General features: G+C 52.9%; 1 protein-coding gene across 3 annotated transcripts in view; it reads left to right on the plus strand.

The window, feature by feature from the left end:
- SULF2 (sulfatase 2) overlaps positions 1–24,281 on the plus strand; it is a 131,365-nt gene that overhangs the window by 91,443 nt on the left and 15,641 nt on the right. For all 3 annotated transcript variants that reach the window (XM_025398292.1, XM_025398290.1, XM_025398291.1), the window contains exons 5-11: positions 5,059–5,228; positions 10,783–10,933; positions 12,197–12,372; positions 16,515–16,643; positions 18,227–18,283; positions 18,736–18,865; positions 22,989–23,184. In XM_025398292.1, the coding sequence (XP_025254077.1) occupies positions 5,059–5,228; positions 10,783–10,933; positions 12,197–12,372; positions 16,515–16,643; positions 18,227–18,283; positions 18,736–18,865; positions 22,989–23,184 (1,009 nt within the window). The remainder of the gene's footprint in view (positions 1–5,058; positions 5,229–10,782; positions 10,934–12,196; positions 12,373–16,514; positions 16,644–18,226; positions 18,284–18,735; positions 18,866–22,988; positions 23,185–24,281) is intronic.

Consider the following 24,281-nt stretch of genomic DNA (forward strand, 5'->3'; position numbering starts at 1 on the left):
GTTCTCTACTTCACAGATAAAACTTTGTTGAAAAGCGTACAGCTCGTGTTTTTTTACCACAATAAAGCTTTTAAGAGTAATTTTCATGACGTGAAAAATATATGAAATTAAAACTGCATCCATACATAAAGCTTTACTGGAGCACAGACATGCCCATTCATTTTCCCGATAGCTGCTTTCAAGCCACAATGGCAGTAATGAGTAGTTGCAACTGGGACATGGAGCCTGCAGAGCCTAAATATTGACTATCTGACCCTTTACAGGAACGGTTTGTGCATACTTGCTCTAAACCACTATGTATGCTTCTCATTAATAATTTTATCTGTGGGGGGGGGGGGGGAAAGATGGACCTGACCCAAAAATACAAAGGCCTTGGCTGCAGCTCTGGATGTATGGCTTATTCGTTTGGGGACCTCACTTCCTTATCTGTAAAATGGGTATAATGTCCACTTGCGGAAGTTGCTGTGACGGTCAGCTGAGCTAAGATATTTCATAATACTAAGAGCGTATGTTCATTCATTACGAGTTGTCTGGAGCCCGAGGAGCCGCTGCCACCCACACGCGCTGCCTTGGCCTTGGAGGGAAGCCCGGTGCTGAGTGCCCACTCGAGGGAAACACGCTTTTGCCTGGGGCTGAGGCTGGCAGTCTCCGCAGACACTAGCTGCTCAGTCGGTGAAGCTTGTGGATGCCTGCAGGAATCACCTGGGGCTCAGAGGGTGCCCGCCAGAGGGAGCCAGATGCACCTCGGGGTCCCAGCTGTGGCTGCTCAGCCCTATGGAGCTGCGCAGGCCAGGAGGTCCTGGGTAGAGCCTGACTCCTGGGCGCCAGATCCTGGAAAACACGCCTGGGCCTGCGTGGCCCCCACCCATCTCACCCTCCCGCTTGCAGTTCTGAATTTCAGAGTCCTTCCTCATGGCTCTCCCCAGGCACCCCAAACACTTTGCCCATATCTGAACTCGGCCTTTCGCCCAGCCCAGGCCTTCTCTGTACCCTTCCCTCAACTGCCCAAACCAGAGACCAGCGGGGGGGGGGGGTCACCTGCCCCTCCCACCCCCCCACGTCCACCCAGTGGCTGTGTCCTGGCTGCCACTGAGCGTCACTGGATGCCGCCCCTGCCACCCTGGCCCAGGCCCCCAGGTCTCTCCCTTAGATACCTGGGTGTGACTGAAGCCCTGTGGCTGGAGGGATGGGCAGCTCTTGTTGGCCCGCCTGGCACTAACTGCCTGCCGGTGGAGCAGGGTGGCAGCTTTAGAGGCAGGTGTGTCATGTGGCATTGTGGAGCCAGCAGAGGTCGGGGAAGACTCAGCCAAGGAGTGGCCACTGAGGAGGACAGATAAAGAGGGGAGCTCTCAGACATGGAGAAAATCTGCCTCGCCACCAAGACAGTCCTGATTCTTAGTTGAATGGTGACAGAGAGGCTGGCTGTGCACAGGACACTGTGGCAAGAGCTTCACATCTATTAGAGCTTTAACCCTCCTGTCAGCCTCGAGAGGCAGGTACCGTAATCACCCCACACACACTTCCAAACATGAGACTCTGGGAGCCCCTGACCTACCCTCCTGGCTCTCATTCCTCCCCTGGCCTGAGCCATTCCCTGGAGGTAGCCAATATCCTGGAGCTTCTTCCCACACGTACCTTTATTATTTCATCCCATATGCAGATGTCTCAAACAATGTACAATGCTGTGTGTGTGTCCTTAGACTTTTCATGAATGATACCATATACAAATCCTTCCACAACCTGCTTTTCTCACCCAATATAACGTTGTAAGATTTATCCATGTTTGATCCGTGTTCATCCACGTAGCTCTGTTCTTTTTCACTGCTTTGTAATCCCATTGTGTATCTTCTCCTAGGAATGGAGGTTAATGGTAGCTTTATTTTTAAAAAAGTTTAACCACAGCCAAACAGGCATATAGTTCTAGGATGAAGTAGTGAAGATGAGTCTGTTATGAAGACCAATGGTGGCTTCCCACCCCACCCCACCCCAGCCCACTGGCAGATGGCAGCAAGTGTCTACTACTGGCGGTTCCACCTCGTTCTCATGCCATTTCTTGATTTGACCCCTTCAGGCCCTGACTGTTGATGTCAGGGTACAGAGCTTTGCACCATTTTTAGATCCACTGTAAGTTACCTTTGTCATTTTAAGAACTTTTCTAATACCTTTAGATCATGTTCCAAAACTATAGCAGCAGCTCTTTGATTTATGTAACATATATTATTTTTATGTAATACATTCTATAGAGCCCCCTTATAAAATTGTTTTTACTCCCCAAAATTAATCCATAAACAATATTCAAGGACCAATATATAAAGTAGCAAGTAACTTTCTCTGCTTCTCTCCTCTTCCCAGTCTTCAATCAGCATTTTGATATCCTTCCAGATTTTTCCTTGATGCTCAAAAATACATGAGGTTAGAGTTTGGTTTCTCCTCTTCACCCTCCCTTCCCTCTGCCCCCACAAAAAAAATAGAATGTTTCTGGGTTTGACTCTGTTGCTTGCTCTTAGCCTTAACCATGTGTCTTGGACAACTTTACACATCCCTTTTTAATGTCTGCACAGCATTGCATAGTATGGAAGCAATGCCACCAGGTGTGTTGGCTCATGCCTTAATACCTACACTTTGGGAGGCTGAGGCAGGAGGACTGCTTGAGATCAGGAGTTGGAGATCAGCCTGGGCAACCACTTGCTAGCTGTATCTACTTGGGCTAACCACTGTTAGATACTCAAGACTGTCTGTAGAGACCCTGTCTCTACAAAATAAGAATAAAAATGAAAAATTAGCTGGGTGTGGTGGCACGTGCCTATAGTCCTAGCTACTCAGAAGGCTGAGGCAGGAGGATCACTTGAGCTGAGGACCTCAGGGTTACACTGAGCTATGATTGTGCCACTGCACTCCATGTCTCCTGAGCGACAGAGCAAGACCCTGTCTCTAATATGTACTTGTGTGTATAATATATATACATGTATACTATTAAACATATATCCTCCTGCTGGTCACTGCAATGTTTTTGTTTTATAAACAATATTGCAGTGGCCATTCTTGTGCATATGGATATAGTGGATGAGTGTACCTGAAAGAGTCTCTGTAGATGTGTGAATACATCATAGTATATGTGTATATATGTTGTATACTTCAGGGTGGAAGCTGTAGCCACCTCTTCACCTTTTTTTCAGGAAAATAATCACTTTTTTAAAGTAATTGTTTTGGGCAGAGCTGCTTTCTAGCAGAGGGTATGTTTCAAGAACTCATTACCTTCAAGAAAGATTAGCAGCTAAATATTTACTAAATTCAGGAAGAGTTGTATGGGTGCTATGGCTCATGTCTGTAATCCCAGCACTTTGGGAGGCCAAGGTGGGAGGATCACTTGAGCCTGGGAGATGGAAGCTGCAGTGAGCCATGATTTCACCACTGCACTCCAGTCTAGGCAACGGAGCAAGACCCTGACCAAAAAAAAAAAAAAAAAATTAAGAGTTTAGGCAAATCTCAACTTCTTAGCTGAGCTTTTAAAGCCTCCAGTTCTGGCTATTTACTTTTTCTCCAACTCTTCTCTCCTCTTGCCCAATATGTAAGTCAGTTCCTTATTTTCCTAGAGACATTACTGCATCCCCATCCCTTTTTTTTTTTTTTTTTTTTTTGTGCTGCTTCTTATATCATTTCTGCATTTTACCCTCTTTCCAAGGAACCAGTTGCCATCTGCCCTCTTTTCTATTTTTAGGACACATGGCAAGCACCTTCCTGCCTCAGAGCCCTGTTATCTCTGCCTGGAACTCTTCCCTGGATCAGTGATTCTCAATCCTGAATACCCATTAGAATCCCCTGGGGAGTTTTTTAAAAGTCTGATACCTGAGCCAAACCACAGGCCAATCCAACCAGAATCTCTGGGGGTGGTCCCAGGTATCAGTAAGCTCTCCAGGGGATTCCAGCAAAATCCAGTGACATATATCTTCCTATGCCCAGCTCCTTCTTATCATTCAGGTCTAAACTCAAATGTCACCTCCTCAGAGAGGACCTCCCTGACTGCCCCAGCTAAAATATGCCCCTCACCTCAGCTCCCAGTTACTCTTTGTTACATTTCTCTGTTTTATTATATTTCCTTCATCTGTCACACCTTTTAACTACCTTGGTTCTTTATTTATACACGTGTCTACTCCTGCCCCACTGTAGGCACCCCAGGAACTTAGGGATATACCCACCCTGCATGACAGTGTCCCCAGAGCCTTGAAAAAACTTCAGACTTATGAGCCAAGACTCTGTAGTGCTGGGTCCAACATTTACTAGCTGTGTGCCATTGGGCAATTTACTTAGCTTCTCTGTGCCTTAATTTCCTGTTCTGGTAAATAAGGATTAACATCATACCTACTTTCTATAGTTATGTCAGAATTCAGTGAGCAAATACAGGTAAACACAGAACAGTCCTTGGCACGTCGTAAGCACTCAATAGTGTTAGCTATTATTCTTTTAATATCTTTTTTTTTTTTTTTTTTTTTTTTTTGAGTCAGCACCCAGGCTGGAGTGCAATCATGCAGTCTTGGCTCACTGCAGCTTCCACCTCCTATGTTCAAGTGATTCTCTTGCCTCAGCCTTCTGAGTAGCTGGGCTACAGGTGCTCACCACCACGCCTGGCTAATTTTTGTATTTTTAGTAGAGATGGGGTTTCACCATATTGGCCAGGCTGGTCTCAAACTGACCTCAGGTGATCCACCCACCTCAGCCTCCCAAAGTGCTGGAATCACAGGTGTGAGCCATCCCACCCAGCCTATTCTTTTAATATCTATCTTGAATGATATATTGCAATTCCTGCCCTGTTATCTCTACCCACTTCTCTGCTTTATCTCCAATGAGCTTAGCACCATTTGCATCATTTGTCTGGCATTTCATTTATTTTACTTGCTTATTTCTTGTCTGTCTCCTCCCTAGAATGTCAGCTGCACAAGGGCAGAAATTGTTTTGTTCACTGTTGTGTCCCCAGTGCCTAGCACGGTGCCTGGCATGTAGCAGACACCAGTATGAATACCTGGCTCCTCACCTGTTCTCCTTTCTCTCCTCACCCCCCAGGATTACCTCACAGACCTCATCACCAACGACAGCGTGAGCTTCTTCCGCACATCCAAGAAGATGTACCCACACAGGCCAGTCCTCATGGTCATCAGCCATGCAGCCCCCCACGGTCCTGAGGATTCAGCCCCACAATATTCACGCCTCTTCCCCAATGCATCTCAGCACATGTAAGCCTCAGCACTCTGCCTGCCAGAGGCACTGCTTAGCATGAAGGGGGAGGGTCAGGCTTTAGCAACAGTACTGTCACCACCGTGACTTCACTCTGCCTTCTCTCTAATCCTCCTGGTTGAAAGACCCCAAGAACATGCTGCTTGTCCACGGTGAAACTGGGATGCAACTCCGGACAGCTTGGCCGACAGACCAAGGCAGGATAATTTTTAACTTGGGATACATGGCCTCCCACCAAGAGGTCTGTGGATGGAACTGCGTAGAATAGGTTTCCATTTAATGCCATGTATATTTTATTTAAGACATCTAAAAACATTCTTTTGAGTAAGGGGTCTATAGTTTTACCAGACTAATTATTTACCACCATTTATTGAGCCGTGGGCTATGTAGCAGGTGCTGTGCTAAGCCCTTCGCATTGTGTCCAGTCCCTGAATACTCACAATGACCCTTGGTGTACCAGTTATCTATTGCCATGTGACAAATCATCCCAGAATCTAGCAGCTTAAAACAACAAACACAAATTATCTCATGGTGTCTGTGAGTCAGGAATCTGGGAGTGGCTCTTCTGAGCTCCTGGCCCAGGGTCTCCCGAAGTTGCAGTCAAGGTGTCAGCTGGGGCTGCAGTCACCTGAGGCTTGACTGGGGCTCAGTCCCATGGCTGGGCCTTGCCACATGAGCCTCTGTCCATAGGATGTTTGAGTGTCCTCACAGCATGATAACTGGCCTTGCCCACGGCAGATGATCAGAGAGTGAGGTCAAGAGGGAAGCCGCAGTGTCTTTTACAACCTAATCTTGGAAGTGGCACCATCACTCTGCCACATTCTATTGGTCACACAGACCAGTCCTCCTACAACATGGGAGAGTCTGTGCAGGAGTGTGAAGGCCAGGAAGTGGGGATCATCGAGGGCCATCTTGGAGGCTGCCTGTCACACTTGATGTTCCCATTTTACAGATGAACAAACTGAGGCACAGAGAGGTGAGGTAACTTACCTGAGGTCACCCAGCTCTAAGTGGCAGAGCCAGGATTCAAATCCAGCCCCTACTTCTGCTTCCCATGCCTCTGCCCACCCCTGCAGGCCTCCATCCAGCTGGCTGGGAAACTTCCTGGGAAGTTCTCCTGCTTCTCTCTGCCTCAGACCACCCCCTGCTTAGTGGTAACTCAGCAGCCCTTGCTGTGACATTCTGGGGCCTCAAGGATGGGGCGGTTTGGAATCTGCCTGAATATTCAGGTTGTTTAGCTTCATTACAATCGGAATACATTGCCCTCCTCAAGCCCCTCCTGTGATTACTTTTTGACAGCCCTCGAAGCAGCTCAGAGAGGGTATGAAAGGCGCTGTTCACCTTCCCATCCCGGTCTCTGGGAAGGAGGCTTTGACAGATGATGATGAGCTGGGTCCCAGGGGCTGCAGCATTGCTTCTGTGCACATCTGTCTGGCTCCCCCTCCAAACCCAAGCCCACTCCTCTCCACCCAAGCAGGCCAGCCTCCCTCAGCAGCTGGCACCCTGCCCCATCCCCACTTAGAACTCATCCCTGCAGGGGATGGAGGCCACTCAGCCCTGTCTAAGGGAGAAGCCGTGGGTGGGGGAAGGGACGCTTTGCTTTGGCAGCATCTCTAAAAGAGGTGCCAGCTTCACCCCAAGCAGCAGCGAGCGGCGCCGGAATTTTGTGGTGGAATTGTTTGACATTGCCTGTTGGTTTATTTTCCCTTTGAAATGAAAATTACAGAAATTGAAAACGAGCACTGTCTGCTCTTATATGGAGAAAGCCCCTTTGCCTTCTCAGGGGCATGTTTGGAAGGCTCTGTTATCTCTGGGGTATAATCATTTCCAGAAGAAACCAAAAAAAGAGAAAGTTCTGCAACTAGGATGTTTAATGATGACAGTCAAGACGGGGTGGGCGGGGGACAGAGCCGGGGCACAAGGTTAGAGCACTGGATCTTTCTGTCAGGCGTCTCCTATCCCATCTCTCCCCTAGAAAGCTGGCACATGCCCTGTCCTGGCACAGGTCTTATGGATTCTGTCAAAAGTTGGTAGGTGGTGGTACCATCCACCCCACAGACCCCAGGGCCCTGCACCCTCCCCATGCACCCTCACACACAGTCACATACATATGGACACACACAGAGACATGCAAATACACACAAGCACACAGAGGCATACCACACAAGCAGACACACATGCAATGAAACACACACAGTCCTGGGCAACTTAGTGAGACACTGTCTCTACAGAAAATTTAAAATTAGCCAGGGGTGGTGGTGCACGCTTGTAGTCCCAGCTACTGGAAAGGCTGAGGTGGAGGGATCGCTTGAGCCTGAGAGGTCAAGGCTGCAGTGAGCTATGATTGCGCCAGTGCACTCCAGCCTGAGTGACAGAGTGAGACCCTGTCTCTAAAAAAAAAAGAAACATACACACATGCAGACACACACAGAAATACACAGTTACAGACACACACACAGACATACACACGTGCAAACGCAGACATAGGCAGAAATACAAAGATACACACAGGCAGGCCCACAGACACAGCCCACCAGCCCTCAGAGCTTCCCTGCGAAGGGCGCTGATTGTGGCTTCAAGGGCTTTGGGGCGAGGGGTGTCAGGGCTGCTGCTGAAGGCCGCAGACACACAGTGGAGGGGCTGTGAGGACACCACCATCTTTCACCGTTTCCCCAGCAGAAGGGAAGGGGATGCTCTCCTTCATGCCCTTTCGTGAACGCACCAGACATTCCTGAGATGCTGGAGGAGTGAAGTTTTCAGATCTTTGTTGAACGGGCAGCTGAGCCCGTGGGAAGATGCCGACATCCTCCCTTGTGGAGCCTGGCTTGACACAGGCGACCGGCAAGCTGGCGTTGACCCCAAGCTCCACCCGGCTTTGCTGCCTTCTGGCCTCAGTGTCCTTCTCCAAAAGCTTTGTCTCAGAGCTGGGGCTGCAGAAATCGTCATCCTCTGAACAAACTCACCCCTCACTGTTCTCAAGGGCTGACATCAGCCTGACTTCTCTTGGATTCAGGGATGATTGCTGAAAATTGCATCCTGGAATCCGGGCCCTTGGGCCTGCGGGACCAATTTTCCCACACGCTGGGCTGTGTGGGACAGAGAACATCTCTGTCCATCTGCTGCCCCCAGCAGCCTCCTTTCAGTTCCTTGGTGGGACAGATCTGAGAGGGGAGCTGAGCTCGTTCCTGGGAACGTTCTACATGGCAGTCAGGCCCTGAGACGGCAGAGCCAGCCCGCAGAGGAGCCTGGCCGTTCTGTAATGAAAGGAACGTGGGCCCTGATGGATTTAGTGGCGGGAGGCTGCAGATCAGCCAGGGGCTCAGAAAACCGAGTCCAGGGGAGCCTTGGAGACAGTGACTCACCTCCCGCCTTACATAGCAATGGTGTCCACAGCTGCCAAGCTACCCCAGCGGCAGCGTCACATTGTCTGCCCGGGACGATCACGATATTTGAGACGCTGCTGAAGTCCCGACGAGCCAGGTCGGAGGGAGACATGTCTGTGTCCCTCTGACCAGGCTCGTTTTTCCTCTTCTTCTTCGCGGGAGCTCCTTGCCCCCGGAACACCCCCTGTGAAAAGCGGTGGAAACTCAACCTTTACTTCAGCCTTGACTGAGAAGGGGAGCCAGATTTGCAGGGAACCTGGCCTTCAAGAACCGTCAGACCCAGGGCGAGGAAGCCCACTTTTTGTGAGGCCTTAAACAGTGCTTCCTGTCAGTGGTGCACCCCACCCAGGAGACCCCCACATGCTGGAGTTTTCAGTAGCTCAGATCCGGGGGCCCGGCATAAACCGAGGTGACAAGGAGGTGCTTTTGGTTTGCTCACAGTGATTCCTCTGGTTTTGGTTTAATCTTCCATTGACTAACCAGGAAGCAGAGAGGGTCAGAGAAGTTTGGGGACCTGCCCGCTGTCTCACGGAGTGAGTGACAGACCCAGTGTACCTGACTTCTGCCGTGGAGTCACCTGTGATTACTAATGACAAAGGGATACACCAGTGATAACCTCTCGCGAGCAGTCATCACGCACTGGCCATGGTTAGAAGGGCTCCCCTTACAGCCTCTCCCTCAGGGCTCGCAGCCATCCTGGGAACTGGCACTGTCTATATTCTCCTTGGGTAGGAAGTGAGGGAACTGATGCCTTGGGAGGGAACTAACTGGCCAAAGACAGAACTGGGGTTCAAACCCCAGCAGCTGGTATGGGCCACCACTGCTGTGATAGCATCATAGATACCTGCCTGGGGTCCCTCCCTCCCTCATGTCACAGGTGCTCAGACAGAACTTTGCCCCACACACTCCTGCTGCAAGATTAAGCAGCATGCCAGGCGCAGTGGTTCATGCTTGTAATGCCAAAACTTTGGGAGGCCGAGGAGGGTGGATCACCTGAGGTCAGGAGTTAAAGACCAGCCTGGCCAACATGGCAAAACCCATCTCTGCTAAAACTACAAGAATTAGCCAGGTGTGGTGGCACATGCCTGTAGTCTCAGCTACTAAAGAGGCTGAGGCGGGAGAATCACTTGAACCCAGAAGGCGAAGGCTGCAGTGAGCTGAGATCACACCACTGCACTCCAGCCTGGACAACAGCGAGACTCCATTTCAAAAAAGAAAGAGGCCGGGCGCGGTGGCTCACGCCTATAATCCCAGCACTTTGGGAGGCCAAGACAGTCAGATCACGAGGTCAGGAGATGAGACCATCCTGGCTAACACAGTGAAACCCCATTTCTACTAAAAATACAAAAACATTAGTCAGGCGTGGTGGCAGGCGCCTGTAGTCCCAGCTACTTGGGAGGCTGAGGCGGGAGAATCGCTTGAACCAGGAGGTAGAGGTTGCAGTGAGCTGAGATCGCGCCACTGCACTCCAGCCTGAGCGACAGAGCGAGACTCCGTTTCAAAAAGTAAAAGAAGAGAATGTGGCGTGTCCCAAATGTACACATTCAGGTGCCTTCCTCACAATTCTGGCCTTACACATATAACTATAACTTATTTAATTTTTAAATCAATTTCTATTACTTCAAACTAAAATCTATTGCAAACGGATATTCTGTGGTCCTACCTTAACCACAATAACTGCCACCTGCCATTCCCCAAAGGTAACTGCCATCTACCAAAAATAGGTCCAAGGCACACAAAGCAATGTTACGGAATTCGAGTTGGGTGCTGGTTCCTGATGAAGGCTCTGAACTCGACTGTCTTCCCTTTTTTTCAAAAGGGAGATGAGCAAAGTCTAGAGAGGTGTTAAAGAAACACTAGCACCAAACTGAGACTTTGCCCTGAGAGAACCGACAAGGGACTGGCTGTCTCACTTTGTCGCTCAAGATCACTGAATGCTGTGCCTCTTAGGAGCTTCCCACATGCACACTTCACACGTGCAGAAACGCTGAAACAGGGTTTGGATAAGCCCCTGACATGCCAATGTCCCCTTTCCCACCAGGGCAGCACAGCTGGCCCTGGGCTGCAGACACAGCACAGGGTGGCTGCTGACCTGGGCGGATCTGATAGGGGCCAGGCTGGGTCCAGGCTGTCCCTGGCTTTGACTGATGCGTATGTCCTTGCCCACCAGCACGCCAAGCTACAACTACGCGCCCAACCCGGACAAACACTGGATCATGCGCTACACGGGGCCCATGAAGCCCATCCACATGGAATTCACCAACATACTCCAGCGGAAGCGCTTGCAGACCCTCATGTCGGTGGACGACTCCATGGAGACGGTAGGCGCCCACTGCATGCCTCTTGGTGGGCGTGGCTCTGAACCCCCAGCCAGGCCAGGGCCAGAACCTCCTGGCCCTTCAGGGTTTTCCTGGAGGAATGGAAATCAAAGGCAGAATGAAGAGACCGCATGCTAGACCTGGGGAGCAGCTTGGAGCGATCCAGACAAAAGCCTCTTCCTTCATGAAACATATTCTAGATCCGTGCTGCCCAGTACGGTAACCATGTATGCTAGTTATATTTTTTTCCTGCTATTTATATGTTTGAATACCTTTATTGGGATGTAATTCACATACCATACAATTCCTCCCATTAAAGTGTGCAATTCTGTGGTTTCAATACACCCAGAGTTGTATAACCATCGCCACATGCATGTGAGGACATTTTTCTTACCCCAGAAAGAAACCTCACAGCCCTTAGTCACCACCCACTGAATCTCCCTCACCCCCAGCCCCAGACAACTGATGATCTCTTTTCTGTCTCTATAGATTTGGTGTTCTGCACATTTCCTATAAATGGAAGCGTACATGCTGAGGCCTCTGTGCCCGGTGCCTTTCTTTCACTTAGCGCCATGTGTTCCAGCTTCACCCCTGGTATCCCATGAATCCGTCCCCCTCATTCCCTGTTATTGCTGAATAGTACCCTGTTGTATGGGTATTGTCACATTTTATTTAGCCATGGCTATTTAAACTGAATACAGTAACATTATAAAGTCAGTTCTTCTGTCACACAAGCCTCATTTCAGGTGCTCAGTAGGTTCGTGCATCTGGAGGCCACCGTATCGGACAGTGCAGACATTTACACGGCCACCAATGCAGAAAGTTCTGCCACATGGCGCCCTTCCAGATGGCAAGCTCCTGCCACAGGCTGCAGCCCAGGTTTCACTCATTTCATTCATTCACCCGATAGCATTTATTGAGTGCCAGTGTACGTGAAATACAGCAAGCAGGGAACAAAATGACAAAAGTTTCTGCCCTAATGGAGGCAGCATGGCATGCCAAGGCAGGGACACCGACGATCCACAGATAAGCAAAAGAGATGGAGGCCGAGAAGGGCTGTGAAGAACCGTGGAGGAGAGGGCGGGCCAGGGAGTGACGGGAGGCAGGAAGGTGCAGTGACAAAGGGGACAGCCCCTGGGAACGTTAAGCGAAGACCTGAAGCAGGGGAAAGATGGGAACTGAGATCTCAAGCCCCTGCGACGCCAGGTCGGAGACGGGCCAGGCACCCGGTCCCCACTGCCCCTTGCCTCCTCGCCTGTGTTGCAGATTTACAACATGCTGGTTGAGACGGGCGAGCTGGACAACACGTACATCGTGTACACCGCCGACCACGGCTACCACATCGGCCAGTTTGGCCTGGTCAAAGGGAAATCCATGCCGTACGAGTTTGACATCAGGGTCCCGTTCTATGTGAGGGGCCCCAACGTGGAAGCTGGCTCTCTGTAAGTATGTCATCCCCCAGGGATCCAGGGGGCCCCTGGGCCCAGCTCAGGGCTGCAACCGTGCAGCCCAAACCCAAGCCACACCCTGGGTGGCACACAGTTCTGACAGATGAACCCCAGGGCCAACGGAAAGCAATTATGTCATGCATTTTATACCCCTCTGCTGGGGAAGGAGAGGCCAGGGCCGTGAGCACCTGTGGAAACAGATTGTTTGTGGTGTGGCTGTATGCCAGGAAATCCAGGGAGCTGGGCTGTATACATGTGTGCGCGCACACGCGTGTCACCAGCAGGTGGGAATGGCGCTTGGATTTCTGTTCTGGGCTGGGCAGCCATTGGGCCTGGAGGTTGTCAGGGAGGAATCCCGGACCTCAGCACAGGCAGCTGGTTGTCAGCTGGGATCAGCTGAGCCAGCTCCGGGCAGCAGCACAAAGGGAAATGCTTTTCCCCTCCCATCCTTCCTGGAGGACCACGTGGGCCGCAGCCCTCAGCCAGCAATTCTCCTTGGGTTAACCTTTGAGATGACACGTTCTGGCAGCAAACATGCTGTGTCTGGGGCAGGGGAGCGGACAGGCCGCTGTTCATGGCAGCAGCCTCCTTGGATCGGCTGGGATATTATGGAGACCGGCTCAAATGGGGTTTTTGAAAAGCAGATGTGTTGCTATTAAGACTCTCATTTGGTCTGACTTCTGCCCATGCCCAGATGTGGGAACACACACCCAGCACTCACACAGGGCTGGCTGCAGAATTCCTTCAGAAGAGGCATTGACAGTGCAGTGTGGAATTCCAGACTGACATGTTCCCACTGCCTTGGACATTTTGCGAGAATTCCAGGAGGCAGGCTGCATGAGTTCAAGGCCAGAGAAAGTGATGACTGTCTGTTGACCTTATCAGATCATGCCCGTCTTTGGCTCTCAGCACCTCCCCCCCCGGAATAAGAGCTGTAATAACGAAAGCCCACGTGTATGGAGTGTCTACTCTTCAGGGCCTGGTCTAAGAACTACATAATGATTCACTGCAGGCCGGGCCCTGTGGCTCACGCCTGTAATCCCAGCACTTTGGGAGGCCCAGGTGGGTGGATCATTTGAGGTCAAGAGTTCGAGACCAGCCTGGCCAACTTGGTGAAACCCTACCTCTACTAAAAATACAAAAATTAGCTGGACATGGTGGTGTACACCTGTAATCCCAGCACCCAGGAGGCTGAGGCAGGAGAATTGCTTGAACCCGGGAGGCGGAGGTTGCAGTGAGCCAAGATCATGCCACTGCACTCCAGGCTGGGCGACAGTGAGACTCCATCTCAAAAAAAATTAATAATAATTCATTGCAGCATCACAACAGCCCTGTGATGCACATAGTGGCCCCGTTTTACACCCAAGGCCACTGAGGCACAGAGAGGTTAAGTTGCCTGAGGTGACAGAGCAAGTAAGGGAAGGGGCTGGGGCTTGAAGCCAGGCAGTGTCTATTCCCATGTGCCACACCTCTCAGAAACCTTGAACCATCCCTGAGAACAGAAAGCATCTGACCCACTGAGGGCTCTACAAACACTGACACTGGGGGTTTGGTCAGCCTTGGCATCTGTGATCTGACTCATAGGACCCAAAACCACATCCCACATGGTCAAGAAAAAGAGAGTGCTCATGTCAGGTTTGGGACCAAAGACACACAGTATCTGTCAGCCAGGACTCCTTTGGTTGCAAGCAGAAACGACCTTTGAACCAGATAAAGCGCATAAGATAAAAAAGAACGCAGTAACTATAGTTGCTGAAAAATCCATGCACAGCTCCAGCCTCAGGCATGGCTGGATCCAGCAGTCTTACAATGCCACTGGGAAGCTCTCATTTCTTAACTCTCAATCCCACTTCCGCTGAATTGGCTTCATTCTCAGGCGGGTTTTTCTCCTTATGGCAGAGTCAGCAGCTCCAGATTTTCAGCCATCCTGTTTAGGAAACCAAACTGCTTTGAACAGAAGACCTGAGGCTGACTCCCACTGGCCTGACTGAGGTCACGTGTCCTTCCCTGAACCAATCACTGTAGCCAGAGGTGACAGAAACTGTTGAGTGACCAGGCTGAGTGCATTGGGCAGTGGGCTCTGAATGGGGCCAGGTAGTTCCTACAGAATGAGAAGCTGTGACAGAGCAAGGCATGGGTGCTGGCCAGGAAAAGTGACTGCTGTCCTCCTTCCCCTGAGCCTGGGGGAGCAGGACCACTGGACAAGCTCAGCCCCGTCAGCTACTGGTTGCTGGGTTGGGCAGAGTGCCTGTCGCTCAGCAGTCTTCCCAGCTCCCTCGCCTCTGGATTCAGTTGTAGCACCTCACACTTCGAGCCCCCCATGACACAGCTTTAGCCCATCTTCCCCAGCTACACACATGCTTGGCAGCCTGCCCGATGTTCACAGGGCACTGGAATGGGGAGAAATGGGGGGTTAAAGATGACAGAAACCCCAGGACCCAGGCCCTGCCCCGGTTCCCAGGGGACTAGCAGGGAAGGCACTCAGGCGCTTTGACGGGTCTCTCCACCATTCAACAGGTCCTGGGGCCTGTGCTGTGCACACCCCTCAAGTCCCTTACCCTACATTGGGAATGTCAGCCAGAAACAGGAGCCAGGAGAGGTGGCTCATGCCTGTAATGCAGCATTTTGGGAGGCCGAGGTGGACGTATCACCTGAGGTCAGGAGCTCGAGAGTAGCCTGGCCAACGTGGTGAAACCCCGCCTCTACTAAAAGTACAAAAATTATGGGTGTGGTGGCACATGCCTGTAATCCCAGCTATTCGGGAGGCTGAGGTATGAGAATCGCTTGAACCCGGGAGGTACAGGTTGCAGTGAGCCGAGATCGTGCCACCACACTGCAGCCTGGGTGACAGAGCAAGACACCTCTCAAAAAAAAAAAAGAAACAGGAGCCGGGAAAGGTGGCAGATGTATGGAACTCACTTAGCCAGTATTTACTGAGTAGCTACTGTGTGTTCTAAGGGTGTAAGTCCTGCAGATACAGAAGTGACCACCTGAGCCAGCCTTCCTGCAGCTTAGAGTCTACCTGGGCAATAGACAATAAGCCAGAGAAATAAGTAAGATATATAGCATATGAGACGGTGATGGGTCTTCCGGAGAAAGATAAAGCAGGGGGAGGGCAGGGAGGGGTGCAATTCCAAATAGGGTCCTCAGGAGGGCCTTGTGTTGGGTATCTGTGCTGCAGAACAAACTGCCACAAACTCAGCAGCTTAAGACAACACATGTACAAACTCACGATGTCTGAGGGTCAGAAGCCGGGACCCGGCCCTGCAGGGTCGTCTGCTTGGGCTGAAATCAAGGTGCCGGCCAGGGCTGCGGTCTCATCCAGAGGCGTGACTGGGGAGCACCCGCGTCCCTGCTCACGGGGCAGGTCAAATGCAAGCAGAGGACTTGAACCCATGCAGTCTGCCTCCCAAACTGCTCACCGTCCAGCTGCTGATTTAGAGGGGCTTGCTTCTTCAAAGTCAGCAAGGGGAGAAAGAGAGACCAGAGCAAGACCACTAGCAGGATAGAGTTGACTATCTCATAACACAACCACGGGAGTGACAGCCCATCACCTTCACGTGCCGCTGGTTGGCAGCAGGTCCAGGTTGGTCCCCCAGGGGCAGGGATCCCGGGGATCACTGAGGCCTGTCACGGGCCTCCTTGGTAATAGAGCAAAGAACTAAAGGGGTGAGGGACGGTGGCCCCTGATCTCCAGGGAAAGGACATTCCAGGCAGAAGGGACAGTAAAGAAGAAGGCCCTGAGGCTGGACTGTGCCTGGGCTGTCAAGGAACAGCAAGGAGCCAGTGTTTGCCCCAGAGATCCAGGTGAAGGGCTCGGGAAGGGCCAGGATTTGGGCTGGCTGTAAAGGCAGGTCGCCTTCACTCAGAAAGTAGGGACAGGGTGGGGCTGTCAGCTCACCGCATGGCATGTCTGAGACGCAGAAGCTAAGTGGGGGGCGAGCGCAGAGTGGGGATTTGGCTGAATCTGGGCCGCAGAGGGGAGCTGCTGAGGTTGAGGTGCCAGACTGCAGCTTCCATACCTGCAGATGTCAGCCCCCCACAAACTGCTGCCCACCTACCACCGCCCACCCCTCGAGCGAGGCTGAGGCACCACCACCCGAGTGGCTGAGTCCCCGATCTCCTGCCTCCCCCAGGAATCCCCACATCGTCCTCAACATTGACCTGGCCCCCACCATCCTGGACATTGCAGGCCTGGACATACCCGCGGATATGGACGGGAAATCCATCCTCAAGCTGCTGGACACGGAGCGGCCGGTGAATCGGTGAGGAAGGAGCAGGACAGGTGCGGGGGGCTGGGACATTGGGCTCCTGACCTGCAGGAACTCAGAGCAAAACCCTGTGGGTCTAGAACATGGGGTCTCCAAGGGTTGGGAGCTGGGGTTCTCAGGTCCCCCCAACCGCTTAGCTGCTGTGGGAGAGAAGCATTCCCCTCTCTGAGATTCTGTCTTCCCATCTGGAATGTGGCCAAGGTGACCAGTTGGGGACCTTCTCTGAACTAAAATTACACAAAGCTTGAAATGGTAGCAGCAGTGATCGTAGGAGTTGGTGCTAACTGCACGGCGATTGTGTGTGAGGCCCTGTTCTAAGTACTGTGCAGGGGATTCTAGGAGTTTGATTCTCACAGTAACCCAGCGAGGTGACGTTATCATCATCCCCATTTTGCCAGTTTGGAATCTGAATCCCAAAGCGATTGAGTGACTTGTCAGAGGTATCCCAGCAAGTCTGGATGTAGCTCTGGGAATTCAGATGCTGACTTGCCACACCCCATAACTTTAATGCTGGAGGGTGTAATGGGAACATATTCCAGGTGTCAGAGTAGGAACCGTGAGGGTGAGCAAGTCAGACAGGTGGGAGGTGGGCTGAGTCAGGGCGGGGAGGCTGGTGTGGCCACAGCGACATCTGGTGGCCAGCACTCTAATAGCCACCAGGTTCCTGGCCTCCAGGTGCTACTTCAACTCCTGGCTTGTACCTCCAGCAGCGGAGCCCTTCCTCTGTGGTCTCCCAGAGGCTCCAGCCAGGCGAGCACTGTGTGCCCACATCTGGCTGCCCTGTAGGGGGACCGTGTCCATTGAGGCTCCTCCCCTGACTGTGAGGCCAGGCGAGCTGTAATGGTATAAAATGGACATGTTTGGGGACACTGGCCTGGGAGTCAGGACACCTGGGGGACAGGGGACAGGGTGGAGGCTTCTCCTCTCAGCTTCAGAGTCCCCATCTAGGAAATGGAAATGACCAGGTGGCACCGGATGAAACCCACAAATTACATACATGCAACTGCAAAGCACCAAAGAAGAAAATACCCCCACAACCCAATGCAATGAACCCGACATCAAGACAACCACTGCGCCTGACGCTGAGCTCAACACAGAGCTCAAGACGCTGAACCACTGCGCCTGACGCTGAGCTGGAGACCCTGAACCACTGCGCCTGACGCTGAGCTCGAGACCCTGAACCACTGCGCCTGACGCTGAGCTCGAGACGCTGAACCACTGCGCCTGACGCTGAGCTCGAGACAGAGCTCTTCCAGCTCCGGGAGTTGTTGGGCTTCCTGCGGGGGCGTGAGATGTGCGCGCGCACACACAGTTACTTGGGTGGGACTTGCAGTGACTTTGACCTGGGTCATTTCTGCCCTGTGTGCCTCCAGACCCGAGTCTCTGGGGAAGGGGTGGCTCAACTCAGGAGGGTGAGCAAGGCTCTCCAGTGCCCGGCTGGGCGCGCTCGCCACAATTGCTGTCCAGGCTGACTGTAAACCAAGGCTGACTCCTGGTGCCATCCCTGCTCCTGGGGAAATAGGGGGTCGTGGGAAGCCCTCACGTTGTTGAGAAGCAGGATCCGTGCTTTTTTCCAGGTTTCACTTGAAAAAGAAGATGAGGGTCTGGCGGGACTCTTTCCTGGTGGAGAGAGGGTGAGTGCCAGGTCCTGGCAGGGACACCCCTGCCCACCTCCCTCCCTCCGCCCAGGGCAGCAGGGAGAATCGGGCTATGATGGTGCCTTCCAACAGTGGCTCTGAAGTTGTGTCCAAAGGCCCCTAAACACAGAGCCCATTCACTGCTCCTATAGACGACACAGAATTGGGGTCTGAGGTCGCGCATACCCTTTTGGCATGTTTTGTCCAGCCTCTACAATGTCTTCAATTTATTTAAGTTATTGCCAACTCATGCGATTTGGGAAGTTTCTTATAAAATGCCAATCTTAAGTTTCCTAAACATCAGGAGACCCGGGCAGGGTGGCCCTGCGTCCTCCACTGTGAGGATAAGCCAAAGCCGAGGGGGCACCCCTCTAGGTGGGCACACGTGCCTCCGGGGCTCCTCCAGAGCTGAGAGGCCGGCCCTGCGGCTCCTCCTCTCTGCCCCACAGCAAACTGCTACACAAGAGAGACAATGACAAGGTGGACGCCCAGGAGGAGAACTTTCTGCCCAAGTACCAGCGTGTGAAGGACCTGTGTCAGCGCGCTGAGTACCAGACGGCGTGTGAGCAGCTGGGACAGGTAAGAAGGCTCCCTTCCCTCCCGACCGCTCCCCCTCCTGACTGCAGCCAGCCCTGACCTGTGGGGCCCTGAGAGCCACTGAGCCAGCAGGGCCAGGGCCTCCCAGCGGGTAGCCCTTTGCTGTCGTGTGATGCCCAAGATGCAGTTTGGTGATGCAGGATGATGCTCATGATAAGTGATTGATTTCTCAGCAGCCTTTGGACCCTGACCGTGTCAGAGGCCAAGTGTCCCATGAGTATGCTGTGTGCCCTTAGCACCTCTCTAGCCCTTGTCAACCCCTCTTGCACTGAGGCCCCCGCAGGAGTTAAATTAGTTTATTTTCACCGTGTTCGCTTTGACAGTATTGTCTTTGTGACTGGTTTTCCTTTTACAGGAGTAATAAGACGTGGGTTTTTAAAATAAATATATGTAAGTTTTTAAAAAGTGAATTGGTTGCAAGAGAAATATTAAGGAAATTATGGCCAGGAACAGTCAGTGGCTCATGCCTGTGGTCCCAGCTACTCCAGAGCTGAGGCGGGAAGATGGCTTGAGCCCACATGTTGGAGGCTGCAGTGAGCTGTGATTGCGCCACTGCACTCCAGCTTGGGTGACAGAATAAGACCCTGTCCCTAAAAACATAAGAAAAAAGAAAATAATCTGGGAAGTATTCAGAGGTAGCAGAAACTGACATGCTGGGAAAGCCTAAATGAGGCTTTTCTGAGGCTGGAAGGCCAGGGCAGGCTTGGAGAAGGAGGGTCAGGGAAGGGGCAACCCCAGCCAGGCAGGGTGGAGAGGGCAGTGGACATGGTGAAGCTCTGCCTTGGCTGGCCCAAGGGGTGCCGGAGGTGTGTCCCTGTCTTGCCCGTCAAAGACTGGGACTTTGAGCTGGGGCTGGAGTTGCGTGCCTGTTCACCAGTGAGAAAAAGCAAAACCAGGGCCCTGGTATTGAAGGCCAAGGCCGGAGGTGGATGGGTTTCTGATGGTCTGCGTTTGAATGCCTCCATCTTATCAATGTACATAGAATTAGTACAGGCTCATACAGGCCTGACTGTGCCTCCTCACCCAGTGTGTGTAAACCACAGACCCCACTTAGTCACGGAATTAACCCGTATCTGCCACCAGGCAGGAGCTGTGGATTTCATCCCTCCGTTGTACAGCATGAATGCGTACCTGTGCTTGCCAGGCGCTGTCCTGGCGCAGGGCTACAGCCTTGAATATGCTCAACAGAAACTCCTGCCCTCCCAGAGCTGACGTTCTGGAGAGAGTTCAGCCTTGACTTTGTACCGAGATCCCAGAAGGGGTTCTGATGTTAGTTCTGGGCTAAAAGAAATGAAATGAGGAGGCCAGGAAGCCTTTGCCCCCACCGCCCCCCGGCCAGGGAGCGCTGTCAAGTCCCCCACTGGTTCTTTCTGCATGTCTCCCCTGACCCAGATCAGCGCTTGGGCAGCCAAAATGACCTCTTTGCTGGGGCCAAGAAAGAGGAGGTAGCAGCATTTTCCAAACATCAGAGCGCACCACTGAAACCAAAGGAAGAGAGTGTGAGGGTGTGGTTTGGGGCACATAGCCTAGGCCAGCTGGGAGGCAGCAGCCCATGTGCCCGAACCCAGCCCCGGGGCTGTGGGGATCCCAGGCCCAGACCTCTGCCCGCCATCCCAGGCAACGGCCCTGCTCACAAGCCCGCACTCCCCGAGTGCCGTTGCCACGTCTCTGCTTGTGCCGTGCTTCTGGAACGCCCTGCCCAGTGTAGAAGCTGTACCCTGTGGCCCGAGGACGCCTCTTAGGGGGCCTCACGCCCAGCCATAGCATTGCCTTGGGTACCTTTTCTGTGCTACCCCACGTGCTAGATGTTCGTTTGTCCTTCGCTGAACAAACATTCCCGGGAACCAAGCTCTTGTGCATCTGCCTGTCTCCCGGTGACACGGGGACACTAAGGGCAGGGCCCGGCTGGAATTCATGTCATCATTCCTAAAGCCCAGATCAGGGCCTGGCCCGGGCAGGAGTAAATGTGCCCTGGACACCTCGTAATGACGACCATCACAGGCAACACTGAGTGTGAGCTCTGCCTCCAGCCACCCTATCTGGCAGGTATGTTCTCTACACGGGGGAAACTGAGGCCCAGGGCTTAGACGGCCTACCCACAGCCTCACAGCTTCAAGTGGTGGAGCCAGGATTTGAACCCAGGTAGTCAGGTCGCAAGACCTTTGTTCTCAGCAGCTGTAGGGACCCAGAGTCAAGCCGACACTGGCCCAGCCCTGTGGGGCTCACGCACCACCCCCCCTCAGGAGAGCCTCGGGACAGGGCATGCGGACACGGCTTCTCCATGAGTAGTGCAGGAGCAGCAAACACTTTCCGCACAAGGTCAGACAGTAAATAGTTTGCGGTTAGCAGGCCACACGTGTGTTGTTTTGTTCTTGCTTTTCACAACTCTAAAAATGTACAATGTAAAAACTGTTCTTGGTTGGCAGGCCATACAAAAACAGGCCGTGGGCTGGAGTTGACTAGAAAGAGGGCTGCAGTTTGCCGACCCCTCAAGTCGTGCCCCGGCTGAGTTTGTCGGGTTGGAAGGGAGAGCAGGCAGTGGGGAAGGAGAATTCCAGGCAGAAAGAGCTAAGTGGACGGAGGCTGCTCGCCAGCGTGCACAACTCAGGGCTTCACGCAGAAGTCAGAGCCCTGGCTTTTCTTGAAAAATCAGACCTGGGCCTCTGGGCCTGTGCTGCCCTCTGGCGACAGTCAGATGGGTATAGCCAGTCACAGTGCTCACTTTATCCTCCCCAGGTCCCCCAGTCCCTTCTGGGCCGGCCTCATTCAGGGTCATGCCTGCTGGCCCATCAGTCTCCTGCACTAAGGAATCCAGGTTGCTGGAAGGGCCTGCATGCGTTGAAGGGGGTGGGAGGGTGGCAGGGCGCTGTGAATGCAATCAGAGTCAGCCTCTAGGTGAGAACAGACGGTGGGGACGGAGACAAGATAAGCAGGTGAAAGGCAGCAGGGCCTTCAGCGGTGGCGGGGGGTGGGCTGTGTAGCAGAGGGTTGGGGGGGATGGTAGCACCAGATGCCACACTTTTCCTTACAGCTCTTGCACCTCCCAGTTGTGTGACCCAGGATGCATCTCTCTACCTCTGTGTGTCTCATATTGAAGCAGCACAGTAATGACAGCACCTGCCTCGTACGGTAGTGGGAGGTGTAGTAAGCAAGTTAATATTAACACACGGTGCTTGGCACATGCTATGTGCTGTGCCGGAGAGACACAAGGGAACAGATCTGATCCGTGGCCTGGAAAGGTCACTTTGGCACAGAATAGGCCCTAAAGAGTCACTGGGTCAATGGGCTGGAGCAGGTGTGGACAGAAGGGAAGAGAATCCAGTTTACAGGTGGTTGCAGAATCCCACGAGGGGATCCAGGAGGCTGGACCTGGGGAAGGGAAGAGGGATCAACACGAGAGATTTGGACAGTGATTCTGTCTACATTCAGCTTCTGAGCACAGGCCTGGAGTTGAATGCACACGGGGAACCTCTGCACACAGCACTGACTGAGTCTGGGAAGGTGGTCGGGGAGACTCCTTTCGCTGGAGCAGAGACGGGAAGGAAGAGAAGGCTCCAGCAGCAGGAAGGGCTGGGGAAAAAGGCTTTCTAGGCAGAAGGAGCAGCGAGCGCCAAGTCCCTGGGGCAGCAGCCCACGGGGGATACTGGAGAGAGGGCTGGGGCTGAGGGAGCGGAGGACTCACGGGCAGGCCAGGGCCAGATTGCAGAGGGTGTTCAGAGACTAGTATGAGGAGCTTGGGTCTTGTCTTAAAGACAGTGGGAGCCATTGAAGGGTTTTAAGTAGGAGAGTGACATGATCCAACTTGCCCTTTAAAAAGATTCCTCTAGCTGCCACGTGGGTGGATTTTAGGAGCAGACAGAAGCGGGCAACCGTGAGAGTGGGGGGCCGTTGGAGGCATCTCGTGGGGGGCTGATGGTAGCTCTGCCCAAGGTTCAAGCAGCGGCAGTGGAAAGAAGCGGCACTTGGAGACAGCAGACGTGGGGCTCGGTAACAGCTGGATGCAAGCAGGGAGAGGGATGTCTCCAGGGTGGATGGGGGTGGCAGGGGAGAGGTGGGTTTAGGGGAGCAGACGAGCAGCTGGCCGAGGCCCTGGCATGTCTTGCAGAAGTGGCAGTGTGTGGAGGACGCCACGGGGAAGCTGAAGCTGCATAAGTGCAAGGGCCCCGTGCAGCTGGGTAGCAGCAGAGCCCTCTCCAACCTCGTGCCCAAGTACTACGGGCAGGGCAGCGAGGCCTGCACCTGTGACAGCGGGGACTACAAGCTCAGCCTGGCCGGACGCCGGAAAAAGCTCTTCAAGAAGAGTAAGTGTCACAACCTGGCTGAGTGGGACAGCAGGAGAGAGAGACCATGCCTGGGGAGCCCATTCATTCACTCAGACGATTCCACAGAGACTGTCACCTTGCCAGGTGGTGGTCTAGGGGCTGGGGACACAGCCACACCTCCTCACAAGCCATGAATTCTAGTGGGGAGCGGTAGTAATAAACAGATAAGGCCAGGCATGGTGGCTCACACCTGTAATCCCAGTACCTTGGGAGTTCGAGATGGGTGGATCACCTGAGGTCAGGAGCTCAAGACCAGTCTGGCCAGCATGGTAAAACCCCGTCTAAAAATACAAAAATTAGCCAGATGTGGTGGCTCACGCTTGTAATCCCAACTACTTGGGAGGCAGAGACATGAGAATCGCTTGAACCCGGGAGGCAGAGGCTGCAGTGATCTGAGATCGCGCCACTGCACTCCAGCCTGGGCAACAGAGCAAGATCCATCTCAGAGAGAAAAAAAGGAAGAAACACACATACAAGGTTCTGTATTGATTGGCTGGTGAAAATGCTAGGACCAGAGGTTCGCAGGAACCCAGCTGTGTGCTTCCCCTAGGAGCCATGGTTCAATGTTCAATTCGTCAGTGCAGTGTTTGTGGTGACTTTATAGAAGTACTCTGGGCTGGGCGCGGTGGCTCACACCTGTAATCCCAGCACTTTGAGAGGCCGAGGTGGGCAGATCACTTGAGGTCCGGAGTTCAACACCAGCCTGGCCAACATGGTGAAACCCCGTCTCTATTAAAAATACAAAAAATTAGTTGGGCGTGGTGGTGTGGGAGGCAGGAGAATCCTGGAACCCGGGAGGCGGAGGTTGCAGACAGCTGAGATCACACCATTGTGCTCTAGCCAGGGTGACAGAGTGAGACACGGTCTCAAAAAAAAAATTAAAAAGTAAAAAATAAACTACCCCGAAGAACAAGAATAGACTATACTTTAGTTGAGTGGGGAAAAGCCTCACCCAGCTAAAGAAGTGTCTACACCTTCATACCTCATGCTCGGCAGGGGCCGGGGAGAGGACAGGCAGGCGGAGGCCAGGGAGCAGGCGGAAGCCAGGGAGCAGGCGGAGGCCAGGGCGCAGGCGG

The sequence above is a fragment of the Theropithecus gelada genome, chromosome 10 (genome assembly GCF_003255815.1).
Source record: "Theropithecus gelada isolate Dixy chromosome 10, Tgel_1.0, whole genome shotgun sequence".
Classification (NCBI taxonomy): domain Eukaryota; kingdom Metazoa; phylum Chordata; class Mammalia; order Primates; family Cercopithecidae; genus Theropithecus; species Theropithecus gelada.